At 41.9% G+C, this 18,443-nt stretch overlaps 2 protein-coding genes across 2 annotated transcripts in view; one reads left to right on the top strand and one right to left on the bottom strand.

Moving 5' to 3' along the window:
• Positions 1-7,608, top strand: part of LOC108437882 (guanine nucleotide-binding protein G(o) subunit alpha-like) — a 31,234-nt gene extending 23,626 nt beyond the window's left edge. Inside the window, exons 7-10 of the mRNA XM_037544973.1 lie at positions 2,321-2,450; positions 2,672-2,743; positions 5,878-5,965; positions 7,318-7,608. Coding sequence (XP_037400870.1) covers positions 2,321-2,450; positions 2,672-2,743; positions 5,878-5,965; positions 7,318-7,508 — 481 coding nt within the window. The 3' untranslated portion in view covers positions 7,509-7,608. The remainder of the gene's footprint in view (positions 1-2,320; positions 2,451-2,671; positions 2,744-5,877; positions 5,966-7,317) is intronic.
• Positions 7,609-8,084: 476 nt separating this feature from the next.
• On the bottom strand, positions 8,085-9,686 carry LOC108437881 (neuropeptide B-like). The gene is made up of 2 exons (XM_017715291.2): positions 9,267-9,686; positions 8,085-8,683 (listed from the first exon to the last, which is right to left on the bottom strand). Exons 1-2 carry the CDS (start codon positions 9,669-9,671, stop codon positions 8,555-8,557), a joined length of 534 nt encoding a protein of 177 aa, XP_017570780.2. The 5' UTR covers positions 9,672-9,686; the 3' UTR covers positions 8,085-8,554.
• Between the last annotated feature and the right edge of the window lie 8,757 nt (positions 9,687-18,443).

Below are 18,443 nucleotides of genomic sequence, written 5' to 3'. Positions count from 1 at the left end.
GCATGCTGGGTGTAGCTGTGAGTGAACGTGGACAGAGGAAAATGCCATACAAACTCGTGAATGTGAACTGATGATGCTGAGGGATGCAGTGATGCTCTACAGAACACTACATACTGCTTCTAATGGTATGGTAGATGGCAGCCCCTTTAACGAGTTAAGTAACATGTTAAGAGATTATTTCGATCAGATCAGATGATTGACAGTAAGCTGTGATTTGCGGAACCTTTTTTGGCTTATTTTGATGATTCCCTACAAATCATCTCCAGATGTTCGTTCAAATGAACAAACTATCTGGTAAAACTTGGAGGTGGAAGTTAAAGGATGATGACTCCTGTCTTGTAGGAGAAACGTGGACAGTCCGGGTTTAGTGGAGAATGGGATTGATCTCTTATCTTCCATTTCCTTTTTCTTTTAACACCTTGGTGTGCATGATTGATCACCCCACACTGGTGTGAAAGCCACTTTAAACACATTTTAAATTGATCTCCTGTGTGCTTTGAAGAAATGATCGTTACGTGGGCTTTACCCTTGGTTTACATTACATGGAGCTTCACTGAATCATAGTTTGACAAGGAAGAGGTTTGTTTTAAAGGTAAGGTGGTCAGAAGCAACACACAAGTGCCAGCATTGGTCGATCACCCCACACTGGTGTGAAAGCCACTTTAAGCACCTTTTAAATGCATCTCCTGTGTGCTTTGAAGAAATGAACATTACTTGGGCTTTACCGTTGGTCTACATTTCATGAAACTTCGCTAAATCATAGTGCGAGTCCTTATTATTGTACCAATTTTAATTATATGAAATTGTGTATATAATAGTAGACTCCGTTTCATCTTCTTTTGTTCCACTAGCTCTCACAAGTGATGCATTGGTTGCACTTATTAAACTTTACATTTGTGCCATTTATAGTGTAGGATACATATGAATCATAATTATATGACAAATGAATCACCTTCTTTATTCAGCAGTGAAGTGCCTTATGCCATTTATGTGGGTTTATGTACCAAATCCAGTCATTATTCATATTTGCTTTCCCTTGCATCATATCATATATATAAAATTCTCCTTATTCTTCTTATTACATGCTTCTTATTAAATTCTGCTTATTACATGCTTATTATTCAGTAGCTCAGTTCCCTACAGTGCAAGCTGGCTATTCATGGAAACTAATATGTGGAAATGATCTTTCATCTGACCGGCTGTTCTGAATTGTGGCTCATTGCAAAAACCCGTTTGGGCAGAATCAGTCCAACACTAATGGGCAAAGATAAACTGCTGTAAACTGAACAGGTGGATAAAAGTACACGACTGCTCCAAAAAGTAGTCGACAGTACGTGATATACTAACAAAAACAGAGAGCAGTAGTTTAGTATATCCCTGTTGTTGGAACAAAACCTTGTTTTTCAGTTGTTTTTTTTACAAAATTTGAAAATATCTGTTTATCTTTACATTGTCTATAAATTTTATGATGAATGGACCAAATAAACGGTCCAAAATGACTTGGAAAAAATTCTGGTTCCATTGACTTCCATTAAAAGTAAAGTACATTTTTTTCCTTCTCCTGTAAAGTTCCTATTTTGGAGATGCGAGGTTTTGATCCGAGAACAGCGATATTCTGTTTGACCAACAAATGTGACGTTTATTGTTTTGGGTAAGTTTACTCTCATTCCTAATTTTATGCAAATTTGAAGCAGAATGATCTGCCATTCTTCCATTATACAGGTCTTCAGCTGCGCAGCCCTCATCATATTTTGCGCCTCATGATGGATCACAGAAGCGACTGAAGGTCGCTGAGGTTCCAGTCTTGTCCTAAAACACCAAAAATTTGAAAAAATTTAAGACCTCTATATATTGAACATAAATGACCTCCGTCCCAACATTTTTGGTACGTGAGGCAGACATCACTTTCAGAACGAGGAGATAAAACGTTGAACACTAAAATCAGTACCGCCCGAAATGGATTGACAACTCTCCGCTTTCTGTTGATCATTGCATTTCACACACATCCCCATCATTTTTAGGAATTGCAGGTTTGTAAATGTGTTGGATTTGTGACATTATAAACGGTAAATCCAGAACAGGCCGTTTTTTGCGGCTTAGTTTACTTTTGTGTAGAAACTGGGAAGCAGATGGTTTTAAACTTGTGAAAAACTTGCTACATCAGGCTCTTTATTTCAGAAAGTGAGGGGAATTCAGATTTCCCTGAAATTCTTACTTTAAAAACAAAGGATGAGCGTTTTCACTGGGCGCAGTGGATTCCGCCCACGACAAACTTCTCCAGGTATTAATTGATCCGGATGTTGTGTGGTATTGTTCACAGAATGTATGATGTGGGCAGTCAGCGCTCCGAGAGCAAGAAGTGGTTCAGCTATTTCGACGATGTCCGGGCTGTACTATTTGTAGTGGCTCTTAGTGGGTATGATCTAACCCTTCCTGAGCACCCCTTTTCGGTGAGTAATGATATCTACAGTTCATGACGTGCACATTGGAGTATCAGTTTTTAGGGTGTGAGAAGACGTAGTAGACTCGAGATCAAGAGAAACCTGTGCTTGTGTTGTCTGTTTAAATCCTGTGGAGAGTTTTTATTTTTTTGGCTATTAATTTTATTGTGAAGACATTTTTTAATATATTTTTTCTAAAGTATGACTCCTCTTCTGTCCTTTCCCCCAAGAATCGTCTACAAGAGAGCTTGGAGCTCTTTACCACCGTATGCAACAGCACACGTTTCAGGAAAGCTTCACTGGTGAGCTGATATGATGCTTAAACACTTTGCTTTGAGTTATTTAGGCCACTAAAAGTCCTCAGTGATGCGGTTTTATTGAGTGATATTAAAGACTCTTTAATACATGAACATGCCCTCTTCATATGATATATCTAGGTGTTATTAAAGACATCAAAGGCTCTAGATGCCACTCTGCCATCTACTAGGACTGGCTGTAATTGCTTCTGACATCATCTGTAGTCTATAAAAAGCACGGTCAGCTGTGGGGAGTCACTGCATCACAGTTCAGCAGCACCGGTCACAACCTAACCAGAGACTCATGCATTGTTATTTCTCTTTATGGTTAATCCTGAGAAGCTTAGCAACCTGAAAACCTAAACTCTCATTGATGATTGGATAACAAAAACAAAGAAATAATTCAGAGGAATAACTCCTTAATCTCCTTAAGCGTGAGGTTCGTTTCTTTAGTTTCGTAGTGAAGCTATGAGGATAATATGCTTGTGTTTCTGTCACATGGTTTGTTGTTGCTGTCATACATGAGACTGAATTTGAAAGGTGACTACAATGAACTTTGGATGAGAAAGAAACAGTACCTGGACAAAATCACTGAAATAAGGTGACCTTCCTTTCCAGAGGTCAGTGTAATGGCTCTCTGAGAGCCGGTATGTTATGGTTGTATGGAAAAGGTTTGGGCACCCCTGGTCAAATGACAGTTTTCATGGTTTTCCTCTACAGAGGACACACCTGTGTTTATTTGCTGAGTTTAACATTTTGGGGGGGAATAAAATCAAAATGAAACATGTGGAAATGTGATTGCACATATTTTACATTTTTTAAATTTTCTAATGTTTACATCAGCAAACAGAAAAAAACTGTGTACTAAAACATGCAGGAAAATGTCTCATTTATATTTGGTCTCCATAGAGGATGTGTTCACGCGTTTTCAATTAGAAAAGCAACAAAACATGTAATATGGCCGGGATATTTACATACGACTGTTTTTTTTTTGTGGCACTGTAATGAAAGAAATTACAATTAACCTCCCGCAATGTCAGTTGTGACATTTAATTGTCTTATTTCAGTCGTGGGCTGGAGGTCAGGGATCCAGCCTCGTGACCGGAAGGTCGCTGGTTCGATCCCCAGAGCCGACAGGACATGACTGAGGTGTCCTTGAGCAAGACACCTAACCCCCAACTGCTCCCCGGGCGCTGCGGATTGGGCTGCCCACCGCTCCGGGCAAGTGTGCTCACTGCCCCCTAGTGTGTGTGCACTCACTAGTGTGTATGTGGTGTTTCACTTCACGGACGGGTTAAATGCAGAGGTGAAATTTCCCCGTTGTGGGACTAATAAGGGTCACTTAATCTTGATTTCAATGATTTAATGTATGATTAATGTGTAAGGCGTGTGTAAAACATGGCAGGTAAAGAATTGATCTTTCTTACTGGTTTCAAGTGGCTTATATGCCAGTAGCAAATGCTGAACTTAATACTAGCAACTTAATTTCCATTTAAATTATGTTTGACTTACCAGTTCTGAGGTATACCATGTGTACTTAATTATACTTAATAATACCCGTGTTTAGTAGCTCACTAGCTTGCAGTGGTAACTACAGGCTGGTGTAACGAGCTGAGATGCTTAAATGTGTAGGCAGCTATGTTCTCTTGAGGAAAAGTGACGTGTGGCAGGAGCACTTTGCGGGATGGCATGTGGCACTTGACGCTGACTGCGAAGACAATGTTGGATATAATCTGCCACTGGCACATGCCAGCTTGAGTATCGTTTGTACGCAGTGCAACATGCAACTGATATCTGTGAACTGCTAGTGAGTCACTGTCTCTCTCTTTCGGCAGGGAAATGATTTGTTTTGTGTAGTCTAAAGACAGACGTTGGTTAGGTTTGATCACAACCACAGGTGATTAAGGAGGCTTACTGTGGTCAGCCAGATTGTTGTGATGGACCTTGGAATTAAGGTTTATTCCGAATGTATTTTGCAGGTGAATACATGAGGGAGGGCAACAGTATTCATGGAAGGTTATAGTCCCTTTATTTTCTTTATTTACGTGAACTTTATGGTTTTTCCAGAAGCAGCACATCAAATAGAAAGGCATCTCATTAGCTAGCACCATCAGTCCCCTGATCAGTGGCAGTGATTATACTGCGTGACATCATAGGGAATGTGATTAACTACGTTTGGGGTAAAATAGATTTTTTTTCCATTAAAGATGCTTTTATTGCTCATAATAAAGCCATGTGGCAGTATGTAAACCATATCTGATGTGTTATTGGAAGTGGAAAAGACAGAGAAAGTCTGAGTACTTTGTCAAAATCATACTTAAAGTGCAAGTATACAGCCAAAAATTCACTTGAGTGGAAATGAATATGATCTACATTCAAACATATTCAAGCATACAAAGTATACAGTACATATGTAATATGCAGCAGCTCGTTATGTTACCACGTTGTTTGTGGCACGTTGCACCACCTCGGGCAAGCTGGTGTACCCTCACTACACCAACGCCACAGACACGGTGACGGTGCGGGACGTGTTTTCTGCCGTCACGAACACGATCTCAGGGCAGAACCTTGAAGCTGTATCCCTGCTCTAAGAATGGGAAGCATTAACCTTCAGGCATATCGCTGCTGTCGGATCAAAACCTCGCATCTCCAACACTCTCACTTTACAGGAGAAGGAAAAACCTTACTCTGCTGTTAATGCAGGTCAATGGAACCGGACGTCTTTCCGAGTCATTTTGGATCATTTCTGTTGGTGCATTCATCATGAAGTTTACACATAATGTGTAGAAGTAAATATTTTAGTTTTCTTTGTCTGGTGGTGTGTGATGAGGTGATGCGTGAAGGCACAAAGATAAATTAGTGTTCATGTCTACGTTTCTAATGAAGGAGGTCAAAATGAAAATTGTAGGAGTAAAAGTTTTTCTCAAAGTATTAAATTCCAGCAGAACTTGAGAACAGACTCTTGAAACTCATACGCGAGTATAGTAACGCAGTTCTGTCACCCTGGAATCTTCAGCCCTGTCCTCAAGCATCTGATTGTTGGCATGTCTATACTGTGTGCAGACGCGAGCGCCGAGATCAGCTCAGTCTTTTATAGCTTTACATTCCAGTTTCTCACGTTTTCTGTTTTACGTCTTCAGATTTTATTAATGAACAAAACTGATCTGTTCTGTGAGAAGATCGTGCACTCTGGAAGACACCTGAGACTCTACCATTCCGACTATAAAGGTGAGGCCCACAACTTCTGGACTGGAAACTTTGGTGTGAGACCTTCTGGGTTTTTCATAATAAATGTTATTGTATGATGGGTGTCATCATTTTAAGGATATTAATGTAAAAACGAGCTGATAAAGTGTCATTAGAGTTGACTTTGGTTCAGTGATGCCTGAGATAATGTTTGACTGATTTAGGACAGTTGACCTGATTTTCTTGGCTGGTGGTTCATCTTGGAGCAGGGAGACTGTTCTACACCGAGACCTGCTGGTGATACCTGTTCTTAATAAAATTAATGTGTGGCCACAACTTACTAAGACATAGGAATGGGATCATAATGCAAGTTATGAGTTAAGTCATGGCCATTATTTAGTAAGGCATGGGAATACGTTAGTGATTATACACTCACTGGCCACTTTATTAGGTACACCTTGCTAGTAAAAGGTTGGACCCCCTTTTCCCTTCAGAACTGCTTTAATTCTTCATGGCAGACTTTCAACAAGGTGTTGGAAACGTTCCTCAGAGATTCTGGTTGGTTATTTGAGTTCCTGCTGTCTTTCTATCATCTGGAACCAGTCTGCCCATTCTCCTCTGACCTCTCACATCAACAAGGCATTTTCATCCACACGACTGACCGCTCACTGGATATTCCCTCTTTTTCGGACCGTTCTCTGTAAACCCTAGAGATGGTTGTGTGAAAATCCCAGCAGATCAGCAGTTTCTGAAATACTCAGACCAGCCCGTCTGGCACCAACAACCACGCCACGTTCAAAGCCCCTTAAATCCCCTTTCTTCCCCGTTCTGATGCTCGGCCTGCACTTCAGCAGGTTGTCTTGACCACCTCTACATGCCTAAATGCAGTGAGCTGCGGCCGTGTGATGTACCTAATAAAGTGGCTGGTGAGTGTAAGTATATGCGTTACTAAATAGTGTCCACAGCTATCACGTTGGCACGCATTGGTAAGTTGACATTTATTTATTTATTTGTTTATTTTCTATTAAGAAGGGGTTTTACCAGCAGATACTCTGTAGTTCTTGGATTGCCTATTTACGGAGAACCCAGATTTTGGAGCGCACTCCCTGGTGAAGTGATAGTTTTGGAAAACTAAGCTTAAACTGATTTCCGTTCGTTTTCAAGACTTGTTTGTTGTCTGGAGTTCGCTTCTTTAGTTTTACACTGGAGCTACAAGGCAAACGGAAGATGACAAGTAGTGGAAGTTCATGGCCCAGTTAGCGTTTCTCAAGCTGAACCAGCACACGCTTGCCTGTGCCCCCCCCCCCTCCCCTCCCCTCCCCTCCCCTCCTCCCTCGTCCCCTAACTCTGCTTTGTGAACACTGACTCGGACGTTTCCCTGCCGTGTGCCACAGGACCGGACTATGACGTGAATGCAGCAGCTCGTTATGTTACCGCGTTGTTTGTGGCACGTTGCACCACCTCGGGCAAGCTGGTGTACCCTCACTACACCAACGCCACAGACACGGTGACGGTGCGGGACGTGTTTTCTGCCGTCATGAACACGATCTCAAGGCAGAACCTTGAAGCTGTATCCCTGCTCTAAGAATGGGAAGCATTAACCTTCAGGCATATCGCTGCTGTCGGATCAAAACCTCGCATCTCCAACACTCTCACTTTACAGGAGAAGGAAAAACCTTACTCTGCTGTTAATGCAGGTCAATGGAACCGGACGTCTTTCCGAGTCATTTGGGATCATTTCTGTGTATTTGTATTTATAATGCTTTTAATGTACATTTTAATTAATGTTTAGGATGACTGGTGTTGTGTGTCAGACTATGGACATCTTATGTAATAAATGTTTTGTTTTTCATCAAAACCAGTTATATGACTGCATGTTTTATAAATTAAGGTAAAAGTGGATTGTTTTTTTTTTTTCCCCATTTCTTGTTTATTTCACATTTTTTATTATTCCTGGATTCAGTTCTTGGATCCTGTTGCCCTCAGATTTACTGTGTATGAGGGAACACACACACACACACACACACACACACACACACACACACACACACACACACACACACACACACTTGAAAAGTTTGCTGTCACTTATTTTATATTCAGTTGTAACTCAGGATGAAATTAAATATTGCAAACCAGCAGCCAAAATGTATTTTAGATGATTTATTCAATATTTCAAGAATGCAATGAACAGATGTTATACTGTAATTAATCAATCACATGATTATTTTTTTATGGTCAAATTATCTGGGCTTGAGATTTGATCTAGACTTTCCAAGATGCTGAATAATTGTCCTCTCAGTGTCCTGCAGCTTTATCATATCAGAGCATTTGAAAGCTGTAAAGGTGTACAGGACCATCATATGTGAATCATTTAATAAACGTCAGCAGCCAAACTAGTTTTATGTCACTGAAAACACGAGAAGGTCAGTGTGTACATAAAACAGTGTGGCTCGGTTCTACAGTATAAACCCAAAGTTTTGCTCAAAGGAGTCGGTTCCAATTAGTACAGCAGCCGAGTGGACAAGCCGTCTGCAGACCAGAACAGCTGGACAGATAAAATGACGGACAGGCTGCAGCGGCTTGGCCCGAGGTGACGGGGAGGGAGACTCCTGGTGACGCTGCTGCCCCTCAGGCGTCCACGCACTCCGTGGAGTCCAGCGAGATGAACACGGTCGCTTCGCAGCGGAACGCGTCTCTCGGGTGCCGGACAAGCTCGCAGCTCTTCAGGTTCGGCGACACGTCTTTGACACACAAGTTCTGCAATACAGTAAATGATTCACAGCACCTTAATTACAGCGAGCGCCCTGACACGGGACGTTCGATTCAGCTTCAACGAACCGACTCTTACGTTCGCCGAATCAAACTCCCGAATGGCGAGCGCGGAAAGAGGACGCCAGAGAAATGTAAGCCAGCTTAAAAGTGATTTTAAGCCGACTTTATACTGTTAATTATTGCTATTCGAGTTTTACTAGAAGCAGTCAGTCTGGAGCACCGTGTGTAGATGTTGATAGAAAAGCTGGACTTGTGAGCCGATTCAGAAGAACGATTCACTCAGGAGTCGAGTTTACTGTTTGAACAACTAACGCTCATTTTTCTCAACCCCTGAATTATAGATATGGTGGAAATTAGGCCATTTAGATCAAAATCAGACCAATCTTAGCGTAACTACAGCTCTGTGGTGTTGTTAGTGTTATAAACATATATATATATATATATATATATATATATATATATATATATATATATATATATATATATATATATATATATATATATATATATATAAAATAAGATGTAATATATAATGTGTAGACTGTAGCCGTTAATAAAAGGGACTCACCATGTTTGTCAGGGCAGAGCTGCGGTGCAGGTAAACGTCTGAGTGCAGCTCGTTTTCGGAGGACTCTCTGCTCTCCTGCGTGTCCAGCTCGGCTCTCCTGAACGGTGAGCGGCGGATTCCGGACAGCAGACCGGACGCTCTGCCCACTGAGTAGTAAGTGGGCCCGGCGGCTTGTTTGTACCAGGCCCCTGCCGGTCGGTACGCGGCCAGTACTGAAACGAGGACCACTGCCAGAGCCCACCTGTCGAGCTTCACCATGGTCGAAGATGCTGAGGAGGGAGTCCTTTTAGCCACTCCTTCCGCTGGGGCTTCACTCAGACTGGACCTCACCTGCTTCTGCTCCTCCGCGGTCTCTGCTTTATATACGAGCCCCGCGCTCCGCGCTTCGTCAGCTCCGTGATTCATTTCCGCCGGAGAAGCGATTCCTCAGCGGCGGACACTTCACTAAAGCGACTCGAATTTGGGGGTTTGTTTAACTTTTTTTACGGAGCCCCACTTCTGACATCCTGTATAAATAAAAATAATGATCTCATTCCCGTTTAGCAAGTCGTGGTCACGCATTAGGATCTCGTTCCCATGCCTTACTAAGTTGTGGCCACGGATTATTTTTATTTATATAGGATGTCACCAGCGGGGCTTCATACCAACACTATTTCATGTCATTTAGATAGGAACCTACTTATTGCTGTACACTGGAAGAGGGCCATACTACTGTATATCGTGTATGTGTGTATACACCAACTCTTGGGCTGGAGGTCAGGGAACCAGCCCTGTGACCGGAAGGTTGCCGGTTCGATCCCCTCGGCTGACAGGCCATGACTGAAGTGCCCTTGAGCAAGGCACCTAACCCCCAACTGCTCCCCGGGCACTGTGGATAGGGCTGCCCGCTCAGGGCGAGTGTGCTCACTGACCCCTAGTGTGTGTGGTCACTGGGGTGCATGTCTGTGGGTGTTTCACTGCACGGACGGGTTAAATGCAGAGGTCTAATTTCACAGTGTGCAAAACAAACACAGAGACCACTGGTTGTAAATTCTAATACACTCTCACTGGCCACTTTATTAGGTACATTTAGGGGTGTACTCACTTTTGTTGCCGGTGGTTTAGACATTAATGGCTGTATATTGAGTTATTTTGAGGGAAGAATAAATTTACCCTGTTATATAAGCTGCACACAGGCGACTTTTCACTGTGTCAAAGTGTCATTTTGTCAGTTTTGTCCCATGAAAAGATAAATATCTGCAGAAATGTGAGGGGTGTACTCACTTTTGTGATGCACTGTAAGGGGCTTTGAACGTGGCGTGGTTGTTGGTGCCAGACGGGCTGGTCTGAGTATTTCAGAAACTGCTGATCTACTGGGATTTTCACGCACAACCATCTCTAGGGTTCACAGAGAACGGTCCGAAAAAGAGGAAACATCCAGTGAGCGGTCAGTTGTGTGGACGAAAATGCCTTGTTGATGTGAGAGGTCAGAGGAGAATGGGCAGACTGGTTCCAGATGATAGAAAGGCAACAGGAACTTAAATAACCAACCAGAATCTCTGAGGAACGTTTCCAACACCTTGTTGAAAGTCTGACACAAAGAATTAAGACAGTTCTGAAGGGAAAAGGGGGACCAACCTTTTACTAGCAAGGTGTACCTAATAAAGTGGCCGGTGAGTGTATGTATGTGTGTGTGTGTGTGTGTGTGTATATGTGTATAATGTGTGTGTATATATATATATATATATATATATATATATATATATATATATATATATATATATATAAGGGGGCTACGCACCTACGGTTTTCCCTCACTTTCCACCACCTGTGTAAATGTGATGTGACAATAATTGTGATTTGATTTGATTTGAACCTAGTTGTTAATTTAGACGAGTCCTTCCCAGCATCCTTAGCAGTTTGGTTGGTTTCTGTTAATTATAAGCCACTTGTTTATTGTTTTTCTATCTATTTCTATTTCTAAGTGGAGGTGTTTGAAATGATGCTAATATATTAAATATGGAACATTGTGAGATTCAAGTGGAGCACAACCATGTAAACCCTTTAAAACCACTGGCCTGTGATACAAACGCTCTATAAAATAAATGTTTTCTCGAATATTTATGTATAAATACAGCAATGTGAAAAAAGTATTTGCCCAGATTATTATTATTTTATTATTATTATTTTTTTTTTTTTTTGCAAATTTGTCACACTTGAATGTTTCAGACAATCAAACTACCTTTTTTGGACAAAGACAACCTAAATAATGATGAATAAAACCTAAATAATGATTTTTGATTCAGTAGCATTTTTCCGTCAGTAAAAGAAATCGGGCGAGGGTCAAATATTTTTTCCCGGCACTGTACACTGCGCTGCACAGCAGAACCCCTATGTCGGCGATTGCACATCTTCAGGGGGTTTTAGTTTTAGTCCTTAACTAAATCACAGTCAACAATGACAGTTCTAGTGAGAATAAAGGCCCACGTGCTCAGCACAGATCCTGCCTGTATGGTTATCTAAAGAACCTTCCACAGCAGGCTTTACATCACAGGACACGTTTAGCTGTGCAAAGAACCATTAATAATAAAAAGTATTATCTTATCTTCCTCGTATTATTTTAACTTGATTTTATTAACCTTTACATCTTATGCATTTTTATTATTATTTTATGTATTTTTTTTATTATTAATTAGCCTGATCTGAGTCTTCATTTATTAAATTTACTTCTTACACATTATCAATCTACTCACTCTGTACTAACTCAGCAACATTGTAAATGAGGGGCACCTCAATGTTCTCCGAGACTAAATAAAGGTTGATTGATTGATTGATTGATTGATTGATCATACAGTGTTCTTTGAGTTCTACCATTGCTTTTACGACCTTTAGAGAAACCTTTAGAGTGTTTTTAAGGGTTTTCCTTTTTTGGGATTAGAACCCTTTCTGCTAAAAGTGGAAGAGAAAAGCTTAATCTACGTCCGGGAACATGGATATATAAAAGTGTACATATGATGTCGGTGTCCAACCAGCTCAGTGTGTTCCGTATGACATGATACTTGTATTTGAAAAAATATAATGAACAAGAAAAATTGAGAAATTATGCATAATGAATATAAGACGAGCTCAGGACATCTCAGAAGAGTTTTCAGAGGAAATAGTCTGTAAACCTCCTTGTGTAATGATTGAGGGCTGCTTTCAGAGGCTTTTAGAGCACAGACACAGGAGCGTCCACAGCATTGTAGAACACATTTTGGCACCACCTGGTGGTAAAACTACAGCAACGCACTGTGATATAAATGCATGGAAAAAAAAAACCCTGAAGGCTCATTTGCTTAAACAGATAACTGCTTCCATTGAACAGATTTACAGTGGAAATCTGCTCTCCGCTGTCACCAATCTAGCTTAAAGAAAGACTGCAAATTGCAAAGACTTTGTGAAGCAGTAAGCACCAGTATAATCTCAGTTTTAAGTGCAGATGATGTTGGGCTAAACTATGCAGAACAGTGGTCCCAAAATACTGTAAAAGGTACTGAACATCTACAACTATACATTTACATTTACGGCATTTGGCTGATGCTCTTATCCAGAGCGACTTACAATCTGATCATTTTACACAGGAAGGCGAAGGTGGTGTTAGGAGTCTTGCCCAAGGACCCTTATTGGTATAGTGTAGGGTGTTTGCCCAGGTGGGGATTGAACCCCAGTCTACAGTGTAGAAGGCAGAGGTGTTAACCACTACACTAACCAACCACTATAGAGCAGGTGTAGCCAATAGAGAGGCTGCTGAGCGTATAGTGAAATCACAAGTAACAACATAAAGCTTTGTGGGATGTCAATAGTCTAACTTTTAAGATGAATCTGACGTAGACCTTTTCTTATTCCTCAAGAACAATTTTAAGAAGAATTTCAGAAGATATTTTGGAAAGAGGCTGATTGTGTTCAACTGACCCTTTAAATAACTGCAGGGACTATCCAATTATTAATTATCCAGTTGCTCAGTCTATCATGTTTCCTCCACTTGCAGCTACATTTATGTGTAAGCCTTGATTCCATGCTTACTCTGTCTATAAGTGCTGGTGCACTAATAGTAAAATTAACTACACCCCAACTATCATAATACCATATATTATCACATACTGTATATACTACCTACATGACACTAGATCGAGAAAGCAATGCATCATACTCTGGTTATACTAACATCAATAGTGATGAATATTTAAAAAGGCATCCTTTAAAAAACTGGAAAAGATGCTTTGATAAAGACATTGTAATGTTGAGGCCAACTAAAGGTAGGTGGACTTACTTAATCAACCCATTTTCCACAGCTATCAGCAGTATGAACCCCTGTACTGATGGTCATTGTCTTCTCAGGGTCTCTTAGCCAGACAGCGGGGTACTAAGGAGCAGAAAGCAGGGCCTGTAACCTGTAGAGGAGCTTGACCTTGGAGTCACACACAGTAAAAAAGGACAACCAGCCTCGATCACAGTCCAGATGCACACCTATTTTGCCAGGGGGCTCGTGGGAGATCAAGTGCATCTCTTGGTTATGGGAGGCAAAAAAACCCAGTGACGGCTTTGCTTTCTGCCACTTGTTTAGCTGTCACAATGCCCCTTTTGTACTCCCTGACCTCTGAATCTTCCTTTTCTCCATCTGCTACCTTTTCTTTCGCTCTTTTTGAAGCGTCTGCTATGCTGTCAGAGAGGTACGTCTGATTTGCTTCTCGTCTCCTTCTAGCTTCTCTCCCTCAGAGTTGGCATGGTGTTAAGTCCCTCAACTTCTCCCTTCCAGCTTTGGTCCCTCAACTTCTCCTGCTGAACTTGTGGCTCTTTCTTTAGTCCGTGTCCTTCTTAATCCTGCTTCCTCACCTACTTCTTCTGTTCTCTGGCTGTTCTCATCCTCATTCTCTGTCTTCCCTGCATTCTGCCACCTGACACACCAGGAGCTCTTGTCTCGGCCCAGACTCTGATAGCGCTCTGGTCTGGTTTTATACCTCACGCCCACAGCCCAGTTGCTCTTGATGTCCTCTGGTGAACTGACTTCCCAGTAGTGCTGCCCCTAGTAAAATTCTGAGAGCACAACACCCTGAAGCCCATTTCCATGTTGACCTGATAGTCTTTCCAAGCTAGGAGCCCGCTGTGCTCTACTGTGACAGCCAAGCTATCTTCAGACAGCAGCGCCGAAGCACTAACAGTGATGGGGTCAAAAGTCACTCCACAGGAATCTATAGGACAGAAGACACATGGGGCAGATTGAGACAGCTTTGAACACATTACCCTCAAATGGTTGGCATGGGGAGCTTTTTATTTGTTCCTCTTCCTGCCTTAAAGTCTATCTTACAGATGAATATGGCCTTGTCTATTAATGTATCCATAACGTCTTACACTTCAAAAGCTTGTGACCTCGTTTGCTGAGCCCAAGTCATCCAGTGCCAAATCTGAGAAGGAAAGAAGCCCAATATGTTGGTGTGACTTCATCAGCAGATGTAAGTTGTGTTCCACTAACTTGACATGCATTCTGTAGGAATTCAGAACATCATCAGTATCCAAACGTCTTGCCTTCGTCTCGCAGCTGCTCCCTTCTCGTCAGGGTGGCACAGAGTTGAGACTCCAGGCTACTGTTGAGATTTTGGAGGTCTAGCACCATCCTCTCCACGGCTCGACCATCCAGCTGGACATCAGATCCACGTAGCTGTCTGACCTGTGGAGGAAGTTGTGGCAGGGGCTATAAAAGAGACACATTAGTCATCAGAATCACGCTATGGAGATATTTGGAGACTGTTCTTGTCTCTTAAAGACACCGTCCAATACTAACCAGACAAAAGTTGAAGTAAGAATCGTTGCTTCTGCATTCATTGATCTGATCTATTAGACGAGATATGACAAGCATGTGATCGTCCAGCCGTCTCGTCTGCTCTTCTGTTTGTTGGAGAGCACCCTCCTTCTCTGCCTCCATGAAAGCTATGACCCTGTGCTGAGCACGCTCAATAGTATCTCTTAGGGTCTCGAAACGAAGCTCCACGTCCTCCTTCATCTTCTCTGCAGCAGCCTGAAGGTAAAAACATGTTAAAGGCACTGGTTTCCTCAAACTCTAACTGTGGCTAACAGAGAATGAAAGCTGGTAGATCCACTTAACATGATTTCATCCTTACTGGCATGACTTCATTATAACTCACTAATTACCCATATTACTCTTCTTTATTCATCCATCCATCCATTTTCCAAGCCGCTTCTCCGTCAGGGTCGCGGGGGGTGCTGGAGCCTATCCCAGCAGTCTTCTTTATTCATCATTCTCTTTATGATGATTGGATAGGACCATGCAGCCTGGAATAAAACTTAAGACTGCTCTAAAAAGCTAAAAAGAGTTGTTTTCACAATTCACATTATTTAAAAAAACCGCAATTGATTCTCATTAGGACTTTCTGCTCACTGAATGGATGTTAAGCTATGACTAGATATAGGCACTTTGCCACATGGAGGCCTTCAAGATCCTTCGTGGAGAACAGTCCGTGCCTGACCCTGCTGAATAAGTAAACTCTCTGCCTCGTGTTCCCCTACAGACCTAAAGGAAACAGCTCAGGCATGTTCTTGGAGGTGGGTTACTGACCATTCAAATACAGATGCATCTCTTTTCAGGTGTTGCATCCCCCTGAAGTTGTGGAGATTTTATTTATTTATTAATTTGACTAGTTTTTGTGCTTAATTTGAACTTTCCACACTACCAGCCTTCCTTATCAGGGCATGTTTACACTTCCAAGGTTACTTGATACATGTGACTTCAAGTGGAGATTAAACAAGCATGAAGAAATGAATCTGTTTCACGCCATGAAAAAAATCAATGTAGTTTCAAAGTTCTGTAGCTGATGGGAACCATACGTTGTAACTAAGACCCTGCCCCCCACCCCCCTCGGACAAGAGCACCACAGGCTCTAAGGCTTAACTCATCAGATGTGCTTGGAATGCACTAAATAGAGAATCTGACTGGTTCTGCTTCACAGCGTCGAAGCAGGCTGTATTACCTTTAGGTATAATCAAGCAGACCCTACCCGCCAGCGACGGGTCCAATCAGGACTAATGGATGATTGAGTTTATATATTATTTGGGCTGGCTGAAACCTTTTAAAGGCTACTTCAGAAAATAGTAAGGCCATAATGAAAACTGTCAGTGGTTTATACTTAGTTGACAAGACTGGGCCATAGCCCATGTCCTGTAGCTTACCAAATTAATGAACAAATAACTGCATAAACATGACAGGCTTACCTTTAGACCTTCAGACAGTGTCTCCAGGGTTTCAAAGGCTTTGCCAGTGGCATCTTCTCTGTTTTGAGCTTCCTCAGCAACTGGATCGATTGAGGCCTGAAAAAGAGTTTGGGATGGCAGCAAAGCAGATTCCGCTTGCAGTTTTAATCGAGAAAAAGCCCTGCACACGCAGCCAGCTTTCCCCACGCATTACTTTAAACAGCACACGCAGCAATGTCTTGAGCTTCTGCTCGTCACTGGTTATTAGAGGGGTACTCTAGAGTTTTTCAGCCTGATCTCTATCTTTCACATTTGTACAGTACTATCAATTACCATGGATGATAACTTCAGTGTGTTACCCTGAACCTCACATGCATTGGAAGCCACTGGCCTCTGAAGTTATGTTGCAAATCAGCTTTCTCTATGGGACAAATGAATGGCTGTTTCAGAAATGGGCCACTGTGGAGTCCTGTGGTAAACATGTTTGTATATACTTAAATATTTGATACATTTTGTGTTTCCTTCAAATATCACTGGATCCTCCCTGACCGGGTGACCACGGTTCTCCCCGTGTCTGCGTGGGTTTCCTCCCACAGTCCGAAGACATGCAGTCAGGCCATTTGAACATGCTAAACTGCCCTTAGGTGTGAGTGGTGAGTGAATGTGTCTGCCTGTCTGCCCTGCGATGGACTGGCGACCTGTCCAGGGTGTATCCTGCCTTCCGCCCGATGACCGCCAGGAGAGGCTCCAGTATCCACTGTGACCCTGAGGGAGAAGCGGCTTAGAGAATGTGTGTGTGTGTGTGTGTGTGTGTGTCACTGGATCCTCTGAATTACAAGGCCATAGTGTAGTCAAAATATATACACTGACATCATAAGACTGCCAACCTCCAGCTTTGTCAAATGTGGCTTTGCCAGTTATAGTCTATGATTTGAGTAGCAGTAGCAGAAATGGTTATACTAAAGTTTATTAATTTAGACTTACCTTCATGCGAGATCATTTTAATATGCAGGAGCGTTCGTTTGCTGGTAGCATGAATGCAGCATTATTCATTTTCAAACTAGTTAACAACCTCAACCTCAACTAAATGGCTCATTCTGGGGATCCAGTGACCATCGGGGGAAGAAATGTACACAAAATGTATCAGGTTTAGAGCAATTTTGTTTAACTAGGTGGGACAGCAGCGATTTAAAAAATGGGAGTTCCTAATATGGATATGATGCATGACATAGTTGCAGAATTCCATGATTAAATGTAATTATATAGCATTAATTAGAAGCTGTGGCCATTGCACTTTAAATGGAACCCTGACTTTTAAGACATGCAGGACGTAATATGGTGTGCATGTCCGATACTGTCATGTTCTGTAAATTAACCAATAATAAAATGTTTCATGAGATAATCCACTTTACTATTATCTTACTATTTTTATTAAAAATAGAAGCAATTCCTGCACCAGAAAGCTGCACCGATGAGCAAGAAACAGTGAGGTGAACATATTTAACTTAAATATATCATTCAGCCTTTCCAACTTCCCAGATAAAACCATTTCGACTGCCTTATTTTCTGAAGGACTGACTCTACTGGAACCATCGGACATCCCAGTGTGACAACGGTGAACCAGTAGTAGAGAGATTTTGCCCTTTTGACGTTTTAATAATAAACTAAACAGTTACAATTGGTTTACACATTATATTTTAATATTACTGGGCACACTATTTTAGGACAATCCTAACAGTCAGGGTTCCCTTTCACAACACAGGCCCCAGGATGAGACAGGAATTTTATCAGAGCTGCTGTTATGAGGGTGTATCCAACGTTCAAACCCTGGAGCAACACAGGGGGAAAGTACATCTGATAACTTTTGCTTTTCCTTGTGTTTTTTGGGTGCAGGAACCTGCGGAAGTGCCCATCAAACACACCGTAGGGGTGTTTAGAGTAAATGGGCTGTCTGTC

The sequence above is a fragment of the Pygocentrus nattereri genome, chromosome 14, assembly GCF_015220715.1.
Source record: "Pygocentrus nattereri isolate fPygNat1 chromosome 14, fPygNat1.pri, whole genome shotgun sequence".
NCBI classification, from domain to species: Eukaryota; Metazoa; Chordata; class Actinopteri; order Characiformes; family Serrasalmidae; genus Pygocentrus; species Pygocentrus nattereri.
Note: the sequence above shows the minus strand (reverse complement) of the source record. Positions and strands in the feature narration are given on the sequence as shown.